This window comes from Oryzias melastigma, linkage group LG8 (genome assembly GCF_002922805.2).
Source record: "Oryzias melastigma strain HK-1 linkage group LG8, ASM292280v2, whole genome shotgun sequence".
Taxonomy (NCBI): Eukaryota; Metazoa; Chordata; class Actinopteri; order Beloniformes; family Adrianichthyidae; genus Oryzias; species Oryzias melastigma.
This window is the reverse complement of record NC_050519.1, coordinates 23,503,949-23,519,121: the sequence shown is the minus strand read 5'-3', so window position 1 is coordinate 23,519,121 and position 15,173 is coordinate 23,503,949. Positions and strand designations below refer to the sequence as shown.

The 15,173-nt window shown below is 40.6% G+C and overlaps 1 protein-coding gene across 2 annotated transcripts in view; it reads left to right on the top strand.

Moving 5' to 3' along the window:
- Window positions 1-15,173, top strand: part of si:dkeyp-72e1.9 (syntaxin-binding protein 4) — a 59,830-nt gene that overhangs the window by 22,612 nt on the left and 22,045 nt on the right. For both annotated transcript variants that reach the window (XM_036213031.1, XM_036213030.1), the window contains exons 7-11: window positions 725-848; window positions 5,813-5,954; window positions 12,396-12,502; window positions 12,616-12,751; window positions 13,087-13,159. In XM_036213031.1, the coding sequence (XP_036068924.1) occupies window positions 725-848; window positions 5,813-5,954; window positions 12,396-12,502; window positions 12,616-12,751; window positions 13,087-13,159 (582 nt within the window). The remainder of the gene's footprint in view (window positions 1-724; window positions 849-5,812; window positions 5,955-12,395; window positions 12,503-12,615; window positions 12,752-13,086; window positions 13,160-15,173) is intronic.

The window sequence follows — 15,173 nt, the reverse complement described above, 5'->3', positions numbered from 1 at the left end:
ATGGATGGATGGATGATGGATGATTGATGTGTGGATGGATGATGGATGGATGGATGATGGATGGATGATGGATGATGGATGTGTGGAGGATGGATGGATGGATGGATGTGTGGAGGATGGATGGATGATGGATGGATGATGGATGGATGATGGATGATGGATGTGTGGAGGATGGATGGATGGATTCATAATGACATTGATGAAGTTGATGGGATTCCTTGAATGTCTAAAGTGTTGTAAGTCACTTCTGGTCCCCATGCTGCCTAATTTTGGCACCAACTTGTAACCACTGGGATCAATGTCAAGTTTTGTGTGTTACCCAAGAACACTTCAACATAGACAGGGAAGGCGGGAAGCGAACCTGCAGTCCTCCAATCAGAGGTTGTCTGCTCTACCTTTGCACAAAGCTGTCAGAAGTGTCCAGCTCTTTAGGTGTTACTAAGCATGTGTGTAGGGAGGCTGTGAGCCATGAGGGGATCACAGTGTTACTCTTTGTAAAAATCTGACTTTTTTGCATTTATGGATAAATGTATCTCTGTCTCTAAACAATGATGCACAGATGAAGTAGGACTGTCATGATAAACACAAACTTCAATAAATTAAAAATGTCAATCCCAGTTCAGTTTATTTCAAAACAAGTCTGTCAGGAAATCTTACTCGAGCGGATCGAATAACATTGATCTTTTGTCCACAAATGACTCCAGTTGTCTGTCTTCCCCTCCAGGCAGCCGTTTTCTGGACAGCACATCTTCTGGCTCTTCATCTCGATCCCAGAGTCCGTTACTACTGAGTCCTGCGGGTTCTCAAAACATGTACAACAATGGCGGGACGATGATGCGCTCGCTCAGGTGAGCAGTTCTCTCTGTCCACTGATACCATTCAGTAACATGTTCTGGTCAGCTCAAAGACATTCACCTGAGCTGACAGCAGCCAGAGCTGGGCTTCTTCAAGCAGTTTCCTTTGCAGGGTTAGATATTAAGAAGCGAATAATAAGCACATATTTATCTGTTTTAGTCTCAAACCAAAGAGGCGCGGTCTCAGCACAGGAAGCATCTGGTTCATTTCCATTTTCCATTGGACACTTCTATTAAAAGTAGTGCCGCAAGCAGTGTTTATTCAGCAAGATTTAGAGATTAGGTGACGCTGGCGATTCAGCCATGGTGTCTTCTTTGAATATTCAAACAGATTCTTCTCTTCTCTCCCCCTAAAGACCTCCTGTCTGCTTGGTTATGTCAAGTTTCACACCTAAACGGAATCCAGGTCTGTCTTTATTACAGACACCCGACTGAGATGCACTCTCAGGTGCTTGCAGGGCTGTCATGGGATTTATTTCCTTGTGTGTTTAAGTATGACCTGTTATCAGTTAATCTAATTAATTTATTTTTAATATAATCTAATAATTGTTGTGCAAAGCCTCATTTTAAGGTCTTTTATTTTAAATGTGAGAAACTAGCACAGTGAAAAATGTTAAATATAACTAACAATGTGGCTTCATAAAGAACCTTTAGTTTTACGGGGATTTTTTTCAACCTCCAACAATGAACCAGAACAAAGTAAAACAAACTAACCAAATACGGTCCGAGTGCTCTAATTTAACGCGTCAAAAACAGTAGGAACACTTTTCTGCTCAGTCCAATGAGTATTGACTACAAACGATTTCTTACTATCATAATACATATGTTGATAAATATTATTCCAGAGTTTATCACAACATCAAGCTAATAGAAGAGACATGATTGATTTTATAGTTTTCTTCAACCTGTTTGGGGAATTTGATCCTTTTGAATACTGGGATGCAGACTATAGCTGCGTTTTCGTTGCACAAAACTTTATCAAATTTTTAGAAATGTCTAAAACACAGTTTCTCAATGACACTCAGGAAGGTGGTTTCCTATCAAGAAGAGCATTTAATTAAAAAAAAAATGTTTCCATTGCAGTTTTGTGAAAAATGTCTATTCCGATACGCCCCAAAACCCACCTCCTCTAAGCACAAAAACTTTTTTTTTTGATAAATGCGAGTTTTTTCATAATTGTAGTGTTTCCATTAAGAGAACTTACAAAAATCCATATTGTTTGCTTTTACTGAGGCATCTGATTGGTCAGTTCATGACTTAAATAACTTGAGATAAAGAAATTAAACATCATGAGAAAAAAAAAATAGGATTTGAAGGCCTGGTCCCGGTGGCTTTCACTGCCATATCAGGGCTGGAGCACGGAGGAAATGTCATCCCTGGGGTACAGACGCTGTTAGCAGTGGACTGGCAGTGCAACGGCTGAGATGTGGCAGTGGAATAGACGTGCACATGTGGTACAAAATTTTGCCGCCGTAACACGCAGAAAGAATTTTTTAACTGCACAAAAATTGAGGCCGTGGTTGACTTCGTGTGGTACCAGTGGTACAGCAGTGCAACAGCAGTTTCAGTGTGAGATTGGGCCGTGGAGTGAACGCCGGCACACACGCTTGGACGCCGAAATTCCGCATTCGTGCACGGCTGTAGCACTGCTGTAGCACAGCCGTTTCCCTGGCCGGTCTGCGTTTGAACCACTGCTTACAGCGTCTGTTTAGCGGCTGAGCGTGGGAGGACGCACTTACACATGATTAAGCAGTGCTCTGGCAGGGCTGTGGCAGTGGAATGGACTCCAGCGTCTGTATCACTGCTATTCCACAAACATGCATAGAGTTAGCGCGTCTAAGCGCATGTGGCAGATTTTCCAAATTTTTTACCCGTGATATGGCAGTGAAAGCCAGTGGGACCAGGGCTATAAAGAAGATGTTATGAAAAATGTGTTGGAGCAACAATGGTTATTCTGTCAAATAGAATGAGTGAGTAATAGCTGTTTTTTTTGTTTTTTTTTTTGGCTAATGTGTTTTTGGAACATTGAAGGAGGATATGAGACACGAGGAGGAGACCCCGGAGGACTTGAACAATTTTGTCTTTGTTTCTTGGAAACTAACTTTAGCTTCATCATCTGTGCAAAACAAGCCAACAGAGGTGAACTTTCCAGACAAACTGATGCTTTGTTTAACCTATCACGATGTTTTGAATAGCAGAAGGCGCTGTAACCGTTACCATGACGATGCGACCCCTGTGACCACTTTTTGTGAAAAACTAGTCATACTTAAAGAACAGGATGAAAGTACTAATAACTACATTAATATTTACGTTTTCAGTAAGTGACCATGGTATATAGACGAGATAATGCCCTTCGTGGTTCTCATCATCAGAAACTAATGGACTTATTTACAACAGTAGCAGTCAGGGGTCATTTAATGTCTGATAACAGACAACTCCATCCATCCATCTTCTTGGCCGCTTCTTGCCTTTCGGGGTCGCGGGGGTGCCGGAGCCTAACCCGGCTACTGATGGGCGAAGGCGGGGTTTACCCTGGACAGGTCTCCAGTCCGTCGCAGGGCCAAGAGACAACTCCTCAGGTATTACTGCTTACATAATACAATTATAGTTATACCCTAGACTAAAATTTAGATAAACACAATAAAAAAATGATGTGCTAAACTGTCTATAAAAAAAGAATGACGATGCTTACAGTAGCTACCGATGGCTCAGTTGGCTGCATGCAGGACACCAGTGGGAAACCTGGCTTCATTCCCAGAGGATGCATTGAGCTCATTCCACTGCGGGTCCTTAGGCATGACGTTTCACGCTGCTGCCTAACTATGTATCCACAAGAGGGCGCAAGTCCGCATCTCCCTGTGCCAGTCCCCAGCCCGCACAGTGTACAGGGTTGTGTCAGAAATCGTAAAACTCTCTGTCTGTTATGATGTTGATTCAGACTGACTCGGACTAGCCTCTGCTAGCAACATCTGGATCAAACAAGGCTAAAGCTGAATTGCCAAAAAATGGCGACTGAATTGACTTCATTTCATTGGAACCAGAAGTTCATTTTCTGCAGATGCGTTACGTTCAGCAGTGTTTGCCCCTCCTCCTTTGCTCTCACCTGGTTGCCACAGCTGCATTACGTTTGTCATTAGTATTTCAGGTATTTAAGTTATGGTCTTTTGGTTTTCAGTGTCGCTGAGTCGTGTTTTGTCACCTATGTTTTGCGATCACTTTGGAGATATTTTGGTTATTAAAACACATTCTTCCTCCACCATCTGGATTTGAGTCCTTCCTGCTCCTGGGTTCCCTTTTTGCCTGCCACTGTAACAAGATGACATCACTCTCACTTTGTCCAGTTCTCTTGTACAGTCACTGGTACAGACCTGGACGTCATTAAAAAGAACATATGGAGTTTATTCAAGTAGAAATAAAAAACAAGCTTTAAACCGGCATAAAAAATGTAAGATTTCAGCCTCAAGAAAAAAGCAGCTAGATGTTTAGACAAAAACTGGACAATGACTGACACAAAAACCATCTTCTTACTTTACTGTGTTTTGTAAACTCATTTTTCTCTTGTCTTACAAATTTACCCAAAACATCAAGTTATATTCTGTCACAATCAAGCAAGCAGGCAAGAACCATGAAGCTTTAATAGGAAAAACTCAAAGCAAAAGCCAAGACAAACTAAACCAGAGGTCTCCAACCTGCTGCTCCAGATCCACACGTGTCTCTTTTATCTCTCCATGGTGGATCTTTGACCAAACATTAAATAATTCATGGAGGCTGCTGATCCAGACATGTCGACCGTCAGAGAGGATCCATAAATGACGTACAAATAATCAAGAAAGTGTGAGTAGACATGTGATGACAAAATGCATAAGTGAATGGGCGGAGCCTGCACTGTGACCAAAATAAAAGAAAAACAGAACAAAATAAAAACGAACAAGCAAATCAACACAGGTGCATATCCAAGATCAATATTCCATTCTGCGTAATGTTGGTTTAGTTTTCGTAGGAGCAGTGTGTATGACATTTGTGTACAACATTAATGTTTCTTTCTGCTTCGAGGTTGGAGGTAGCTAAACATTTTGTTGAGGTTCTTATAATTATAAAACAAATGAAGAATCTATACTTGAGTCTATCTCAAGTCAACAGCTTAACTTCTTCTTCTTTCTTCTTATTTATGGTGCTCTGTTTCTATGATGTTTTCAGCTCTCAACAAGAAGGAGTAAAACTATTGACTCTGCTTTCTTTGTATGTTACTGGACACATAACCCTGCAGAAAGTTTATTCTTCTTTAAAGCAGAAAATTTAGAAACAGGTTTTTGATGCTGCTGGCCCCCATTTTAAATAGGAGACGTATCTTCTTTTTATCCTAAGGCATTGGTTTAGGTCAGCTGTAGTGCATTATCACATTCTTAATATACTTATTTGAGTTCATGATGACATTATAAATAGTATGAAGTGTCTTGATGAAAACAATGTGAGCACTTAAACCACAGAGAAAGATGTTTAGAGATTAATAAATACCTTGTAACCTTCTGCTCTCTTTGGGGTCCAGATGACTCCACCCACATATTGATGTGTGATTCCTTCCATGACAAATGTGGACAAAGGTGGACATGATTTTATGTCTGCCATGGACATTAGTGAAACTCAAAAATCAAAGATAAAAAAAGTTCAGCGCACTGTCTTGTGGGGTCCAGATGACCCCACTTATAATGTAAACAAGCTAAGGAGAGCGGAAGGATTAAAGAGTATTGTAATTCTATTTATTCATACCTTGGCACTACTCAACAACAGCTGTATTTGAAAAACAATACAAAATGCTTTTATTATGTTATTTTACACTCAGATTAAGATTGTCTTCTATTAAAGCCTTACTGTTCAGGGGAAATGTCTTCAGTTCTGTCTTATGAAAACTCCACGGTAAGCACTAGTGAAACAATAGAAACAATTGTGTGTGTGTTTAGTCACCCAGGTGAAGGTGTGATCCAGCTTATCTCTGTCACGAGATCCAGTAATTTAGGAATCACTATTGGAGGAGGCTCCAATAGGCCTGATGGTCCAGCAGTCTTCATCCAGGAGGTGCTGTCAGGAGGAGACTGCCACAAGGTAAGACTTCATTTGTGTCTGACACAGTCCTCTGTTTAACACCTAAGGTGTTGCTGGTGACGCTATAACTAAAAATCTTTAACACACTGCAACTTTTAAACCGTTAACACGATAATTCCAGCAGATTCTGAAGGAGAAAAACGGCTCGATGAACCACCTTTTGAGACGGTAAATCAATGAACAAAAACACTAGAGCTCCAGTGTTAAAGGGCTAATGTCAGATGTTAAAAAGTGATTCAAAAGGGACAAATTTTGGATAAAAATAGGTCTTATTAAATTTGATAATATTCAATTTAAATACCTGCTGTGACGAAGAGGAGAATTGTGTTTTTATCATGTTTTGTGGCATTTTTCTCAAGATAGAGGACAAATATAAAGAAAATTAAGATTACAACTGTGTTTCTGAGTATTTCTTTATTGAAATCGCTGTGACTAAAGTAGAGACAAAGAAAAAAGTCTAAAGTCTCCCTGCTCCACTCCATTCTGATGACCTCAGACAAATAGATCCATGAACATCTTTGTTTTTTTTTTGTCTGAGCTGGACCTGGATCTAAACTCTATGCTACCAGGAGAGAATATAAACAAAGGAAGAATTATTCCTGACAAGGGTCTCACCCTCAACACGCAGGCAAACTCTGATGATCCCTGCCCCTGCAGAAACTATACATTCTAGCAAAGTACTTTTTTGGGGCGAAAAATTGCATAATCATGATCAAAAGACCACTGGGAATGCTTTTGCGTATTCTTCTTTTTCTTTTGGATTTTCACCTTACGCTGCATCTCCCTGTACTCCTGTCTACTCTCCTCAGTCCTCTCAGTGTCCCACTTCTTCTTAGCTAGTCTCTTACTCCGTATACACTCCTGCACCTCCTCATTCCACCACCAAGTCTCCTTATCAACTTTCTGTAATGTAATGCAAAATCAACTTATTTGAGCTTTTAAGTGCATTATAATGGTAATTCCTCACAAAACACCCTCAAAGCAGTATTTTGGTCCATTCACAGATCTCTGAGCATTCCTCTAAATTCTGCTCTCTGAGCACCAGCCCCTCCTAATACACGAAAAATGGGCAGGTCCTCACATTGTGTCATTACAAAGAGAGAACAGCCCCTTCCAGGAAGAGTCTGCTGCGCTGCCGGCTCCGCCCCCAGCCTAACAAACGCCCACTTACTCTGTGGAGCTAAAGCTAAAACGGCAAAGCGCTTCCATTTTATATGCACAACATGTAGATCCATCTTTGCCAAAGTTGGAATGATGTCTGTTTTTGTGGACGGAACGAAGACACGCTGCTGAGGCCGGCTCTAGGTAAACGTCATCAAATGGGCGGCACCCACAAAGAGCGAAAGGCGGAGGCCCATAGATCAGGGTATCTTACTTCCATGTAGGAAAAGGAGCTCACGAAAATAACTCATATTTCATTAAAAACTCCCCTTTCATGTCTCTAAGGTAATGTATTGTCATGTATATGAATATGAAAGGCTTAAGAATAACATGATATTGGCCCTTCCAATAACTTAATGAGTGTAATTGTTTTTACTCCAAACAAGTGATATAATAAACTGCTCTCTGTAGTTTTTAAAGTAATATCTAAACATCAAACTGACACTTCTTATCAAAAGTAAGTAGAAGTAAGTTACTGATTGTTAGACCCTCAAATGAGACCTATGTTAGACCCCCCATGTCCTCCAAGCCTGGAGTATTGTCAGCTGTTAGAGCAGGGGTCACCAACACGTCGCCCGCGGGCGCCACATCAGTCGCCCGCAGGCCTCTTCCAAAAATAGCGCAACTCACTTGTGAGCTGCTCGAAATTTTTGTTTTATTGTGATGCAATTATTTCCAATCAAATCCGCCTTTGCAAATAATTATAACATCTTAAAAATATGTTATGACGATCCAGCTGGTGCGTTGCTTGTAGCAGAGACCCAAAGGCAAATTTACTTTTAAACTGGTAGCCAGCGGAGAAATATTCGTGCCCCATGCAACGCACATCCTGGGTACGTCTCAGAAAGAAGAAGAATAGTAGCATTCTGCACAGCATCAAGCCCAGCAGTAATAATTTTTTATTTTGAACAAACATGATTAGCCTTACAGTATGAACCTGACTTCTGCTCACAGCTCCCTCACTTATGGTGAGCAATGTAACACACCCAAGATTTCCCACTTCCCATGAGTCTTAGGAACTGAAGGCGGGGCTAACCCCCGGGGTCGCCACACTATGTTCATTATTTCTGAAGCCAAAAACGGCCTGTCCCACTATTTTTCTTTTTTTTAATCGTTTTCTCCTTAACAGATAATCAATAGTCGCATTTCCATTAACTCTGAAATTTCGCAAATTGGAATTTGGATAATAAATTATCCAAATGGAAACACCACAGTTTCGAAAAAACTGGCATTTTTCGAAAAAAAGAAATTGCGCTTAGAGGAGGAAATAGACATTTTTCGCAAAACTGTAACGGAAACACTTTTTCTTAAATAAATGCGCTTCTCGGTATGAAGTGTCTGATCTGAGCGCCGCTGAGCCGGCGCACCAAGAGGTCCTGCAGCGTCAAAGCGCTTTAGAAACTGCGGGTCATACAGAATCGCGCAGCATCTCGTCCTTTCCTATCGCTTCATCTGCAGACGCACTTTTGCAGCTTGGAGCCTGAAGTCTCATGAGCGCGAGCGCCGTGACAGAACCTTGAATTTATGTTGTCGTGTTTTCAAGCGGAAAAAGGTCCAGATGCTTATTTGTCAGAATGCTTTTTATTTTAACCGCAGAACAGACTCCTCCCTCTTCTGAGTCGAGCTGCGGTGCACGCGCCCCAGACAGAGCTGTGACGTCACCCACATGCTCCTTTAGTGAATGAAATAATAAAAAAAAATACTTGTTGTCGTTCATCGCCGTGTTTTTAATGACTTATCGCGTGAGTTGGTTTTTGATTTATCGCAAAATTATAATTTAATGGAAACAATGTCATTTCAAAACTTTTTTTTTTTTATTCCAAGAATTTCCATAAAGTTTTACGCAAATGTGTCATGGAAATGCAGCTGATAACAAAAAATGAGGCGTCCCCTTCTCTCTTTCCCACATGGAGACACAGAGAATATTTGATTATCTTTAATGAAAACACAGATTACAAAAAAAAGAGGAGCTGGTGTTGGGGGCGTATTGAAATGGATGGATATTTTTCGCAGAACTGTAATGGAAATTGACTTTTTTCTTATTAAATGCATTTGGTCATTACCTCAAAATCTGACAAGATCTGTTGAGATTAATAAAGTCTGTTTCCTAGCTTTTATTGATAATTATGGTGAGAAATCAGAGTCTTCACATAGCGAAGTATCATTATTATTATTAATAATGAATAACTAAAGGCAAACTAAGCAAATTTATTATTTCAAACTGGTAGCCCTTCGTATGATTCAGTACCCAGGAAGTAGCCCGCAGTTTCAAAAAGGTTGGTGACCCCTGTGTTAGAGTGTCACAGGACCCCATCTGAGGTCAGAAAATGTCCTTTCTGTACTGGGTAAATCCTATTATGACGCGAAGATGTACTGGGAAAAAAAAGTTTGCTTTTTTTCAAAGTAAATTCACGTTTTAACTGTGTCAAATAAGAGCTGGGGATTTCAGAGAAAACTAGGGCTGTGGACGTTAATGCAGTAAGGCATGCGCTTAATCAAAATGAATTATTCCGTTTACATTAATTAACGCAAATGAATTAAACCCCGTGAAGAAACAGTCCTTGCAGTCCCTTGCCTTAGCGGTGCAGGCTTCCACGGAATTTGTTAAAACACTTCGTATTTTCCCACTTATACCATGGTCACTTACAGAAGAAATAAATATTCAGTCAGCTTTTAGCACTTTAATATTGTTTTTGTTTTTTGCTTGGGTCGCTTTTTCACTAAAAGTGGACTTTGTGATCTATGGTCGTAAAGTGATGTATATTCTGATTGTAACAATAGGTTGCATAAAGCCTCAGTTCACATAGAAAGTTCACCTTTTGCTGCGTGTTTTTGTCCAGATCATGATGAAAACTTTGTTTTAAAGAAACCATCGCAGTGATAAAGAACATTTTTGGGGGGGTTGCAGGTCAGTTTCTTATGACTGTGTGTCAACATCTCTGTTTTCTTGGAGTAATACTACAGGCATAAAGGTCTTCTGAGTTCTGCTTATCTTACTGTTGATGTGTTTTGTACACATAGGTTACACTTCTGGGTTAACACTTGATAAATTTAAACATGTTTAAAATGAGGAGGAAAATTTTCTCTGTTTTTTTTTTCTTTAAAAAGCACATATTGTCATATAAAATGTACCAAATCAAACATTGTGATTAATAACGATTAATTACAACCCAAAAATGTGAATAATTTGATATGATTTTTTAATCACTTGACAACACTGATTAAAAATAAACGCTCTAAATGTACAGTTTTTTGTGTGATTTCATATAGTGATTGTTCGCGGATAATAAGTGGTCGCAAATACTGTAACTAAAAACTAAAATTAATTGCGATTAATTTTTTTTTAGGTTTGCGATTAATTAGTTAAATTTTTTTAATTGATTCCTGGCCCTAGAACAATCATTTTACAGAGATGGGCAGGTCTCCATTGACACTGAAGTTTTCTCTCTTATCCTGATTAACTTCTAAGTTGTTCGAGTCTGTGTGAAGAAACAAAGACGAGGTCTGTTAGAAAACACCAGACCTTGTGAGGTTTGTTCCTTTCCTGCACAGCACTTTTTAGGGTACATCCAGACATTTCATCCTTTGGAAGGAGCTTCCTGTTAATCTTTATGGAGATCCGTGCTTTCATGCACACCCAGGTGTCACAATAACAACAATGCACAGCTTTTCTCAGCAACTGATGTTTGTACAATTTTTCTCCACCAGTCCTTAAAAACTGAGTCACTTTTGTATTTCAGTATTTTGTGTTTTGTGTGTAGAAGCTTTTATAGCTCCAAGTGTTCTTCAAAGCCACCCATGGATTAACCAGTCACCCTGGATACCCCATCCTCTTTAGATTTTTGGACCGATCACACAGTATGTCAGGATTCTTGGCTTAGGTTTTGTCATGTTCTCTCATGTTTTCTGTCAGTCTCCCCATGTTCAGGTTAAATCATCCTCAGCCGTCTTCATTTAGTTCATCTACCTCAGTGTATTCAAGTGTCTGGTTGTCAGCTCTTCATTGTCCCGTCATCTGCTGTGTTATCTTGGTTTCGGCTCCCATGGTTTTGTCATGTTTGAGTTTGTTTAGTAAATGTTCAAATTTCTGCCACAAAGTCTTGTCTCCTGCATTTAGGTCCTTCTCCACCACATCCTGACACAATAAATGTCCAAAAGCTAACAAGCCTGGTGATCGACTTTAGAGTTGTAGCCAAAACCAGCTCTCCATAGCTGGAGCTATGAAAACAGAAAAAAATGACGCTGTAGTCTTTTATACATGACATGTGTGTTTCATAATGTAATATTTATTTTTATAATACGTAATCTTAGGAATAATTTTCTTTATATTAGAATTTACTATGCAAAGTGTGTTTAAAAACACCATCAATGATCTGAAACAATCCCTGCAGTTCTTGTCCTCGCTTTGCTGCTTTTCTCTCGTTAATCCCTTCATCCTCCCACACTGTCAAATATGGGCCAGCTCGGAGGGGGTGGGGTGGGCATCAAAGTGCATTTGTGCTTGTGTTTTGAAGGAAGCTGGCTGGAAACAGGTTTACTGTTGGCTGGTTCCAAATCCTGAGAATTTAAGCAGCTGCTGCTGACTCTGAGTGAGAGAGGCTCTTTGAGGACCTCAGGACACAATACTAGTATCGGCTCAGCGATCACTCATTTGGCTATTCTGAAGTGCAACTAGCAGTTTTTACAAGCCTCTTCTTGGTTTAAATCTTGTGTTTTGTTTTACCTGCACAGACATTTTTGGACCAGGAGTCTAATGTTAGTCAGACCCTCTTCATTTTAGAAGATATGGAAATTCTTATTTGCGTTGGCGATCTGTGTACTCGATGTCAAGAGTAACCAAAGCAAACTTGAGTGACTCTTTACATTCCAGAGGAAAATGTTCTGTGTGTTTCTTTTGGAAGCAGGTTGTTCACATCCATGTTTTAATCCCCTGTGCCGAGTAAAGAGCGGCGGGCTGTCATGCGCTGTGATTTCTGTAATGAGTCAGCAGCGGATTAAGAAGCCATGCATTTATCACTGCAGCAGTTATAGTGGAAAAAGCAGAGCAATGAGATGAGGGTGATCTTCTGTTGTAGCGCGGTCATGAATATCATCCGTATAGTCTTTAACAACCCATTTAGTAAGCAGAGCATTTGCTGAAAGCTTCATGAAGAATTACAGAAGATCTCTTAAAATAAGAAATGTTGAACGTGAAAAGGCCTTTAGAACAACAGAAGGTGCCATCATCTGATATTGAATGAATTACTGAACTTAGTCTAAACCAGATTTCTTTCTGTCCAGGATGGACGTCTACGGCCAGGAGATCAGCTTATTGCCATCAACAAGGAGTCTTTGATTGGTGTGACCCATGAGGAGGCCAAAAGCATGCTGAATAAAGTCAAGTTTAGGTGACACCAACAGATTTGTCTTTGTCTCAGTAGTTTCAAAATTGGTCTCTGTGTCTTATAATAAGATGTTTCTTAGATCTTTTTCACATCAACCGTTTCTTTTTTGTTTATAGCCAAGACACTGCAGTGGAGATCGCCTTCATTCCAGGTAAAGGCCTTTTTCCAAGCAGCACATCTCTTCACAATGGAGTTCAGCGAGTTGCAGGAACCAACTCTGGACGCCTGAAAGTCCACATTCGATCACCCGAGGTCAGCCCCAAACATCTCTGTTCATTTAAAACACAAACAGGAACATGTTTCACTGGAATCAGATTAGATTTTTTGGTAATTATAGTCATGAAAGTCAATGTTAACGATGATCAGACAAATGTGGTAATTGTAGCATGATAAATATGTATGTACAGTATTTCAACAAATGTGATATAGTTATAAAAGAATGTCAGCACACACAGGTTTTCATGAATTTTCATCATCTCAGTTTCTTCTTTATTGACGAAGTAAAAGGTTTAAAATACTCTGCAGCTTTGTGCCTTCTTTCTGTCAAGGTTGCGTGTATGTGTTCTGATGTCTCCGTTTGTTTGCAGAATTGTGCAGAAGACCACGCCCCTTTGTCCTCGCCTTCCCCTGACATCTGTCCCCCGGATATTCATGTTTCAGGTAAATCTCTGACTTTTTTCCCACATTTACTGCTTTGGAGAAGCGAGGGAGCACGGACACGCTCCCTCGCTTCGAGTGGGTGTGAGTGTGAGTGTGTGTGTGTGTGGGGGGGGCGCTCACTTCGGCTATAAAACAATAAAGCCCACACTTCATCCTTCAAAGTTTTCATAAAAAAAAAAAAAAACAACAACAAAGTAGGCGCACTGCACTATAGGGCGTGCTGCACATTTTGCAGAAAATTTGAGACGTTCATGCACTCCTTATGGTCGGGAAAATACAGTATATTGAAATTCATTCATTCATTCATTCATCTTCTTGACCGCTTCTTCCCTTTCGGGGTCGCGGGGGTGCTGGAGCCTATCCCGGCTACTGAAGGGCGAAGGCGGGGTACACCCTGGACAGGTCTCCAGTCTGTCTCAGGGCCTCAATCACACACACATTCACTCTCACATTCATACCTAGGGGCAATTTAGAGTCACCAATTAACCTATGAAGCATGTTTTTGGACGGTGGGAGGAAGCCGGAGTCCCCGGTGAAAACCCACGCATGCACGGGGAGAACATGCAAACTCCACACAGAAAGGTCCCAGCCGGGATTCGAACCAGGGCCTTCTCGCTGTGAGGCGAGAGCGCTAACCACTGCGCCACCGTGCAGCCAGTATATTGAAATTGAAAAGCTAATTGCTAGTAAATGGAGAGAATTCAAGGGGAATTAATTTCCAAAATAAACAAGTTATGCTGTTTAACACCATTAAATGAAGAAAATGTTACTGAAATGATTTAGATTGCTGATAAATAAGATGAAATCAAAGCAAAAGGAGAAAAATGAGCATTAATTTGATCAAAGGCAAAATGGATCGACCATGGAGAAAAAAAATTCAACCAATGTCTTCAATTTGGAATAAAAAAAGTAAACACCTAAAGATCTACAAACAAATTGCATTTAAAACATTCTAGTGTACGACCAAATCCTTATAAATAATTATCTTTTATTAGAACCTTTACACTATCCTACTGTATACTAGTCAGGAAACATCCCTTTTCAAAAACTGTTCAGGATAAAACCCCTGAAATACATAAAAAATTAGAGATCTCAAAGAATCTAAAATTACCATGGCCAAACTTGATACAGCTCTTTGCTAAGTCTCCAGTGGTGAGTCAGCAGGGCCTGATGGGATAGCGGAGAAGTTTTACAAACACTTTTGGAATCGCATCAGAGACATACTTTTAGAGGTATTCAACAACTGCACAGATAACTGCAGATGTTATTACCCACACTGAAAGAGAGGCACCAGAGACCTTATGGGCACAGTTCTAAACAGCCACGGAGACTATAGAGGTGGATAATATGGTCCACTCAGACGCCATGTTTTCCTCTTCCCTTTGTACATTTTTAAGTTCTTCCAGATATGGGAGTTAAAGGCATCCCTGATAGAGGTCTAAGCCTCACATTCTCAAGACACCCTCGAGGTATATTTGGGCATGCAAAGTCTTTCTGGCCTATTCCCCCACCATCAGATCCAACTCATCACCAGATGGTAATTAATTGGCAGCTCTGCCCCTCTCTATTGTCCAGGACACACGACCGAGCCTGAAATGAGTTCAATGTCTATCATTGACCTCCTGTCTAGGTCCTGACAACGTGTGCATCTCACAATGCACATCTCAAGTATGGTAGAGTCTAACCCTTCTTGAGGGATTAAGTTCCAGATCCAAGCTCAATAGCTCAGGTTCCTTACCTCCCAGAAAGGTAATGTTCCATGCCCCAAAGCTAGATACCATGACCTGGGGTTAATTTCCTAAGGCGCTCACCTCCCAAACCCCATATCACCGGTCCATTCACATCATCCGTTTTGCCTGGGTCTGACAGGGGTCCATGGGGACAGCCACAGCAGCCAGGCAATCAACCGCAAACCCCAACCCCAGGTCTTGGTCTTCGGCTTTTTGACAAATATCTACATCTGACAGTAATGATAATAAACCTCCAGCAACTTCTTGCTTTGACTGTTTACCCC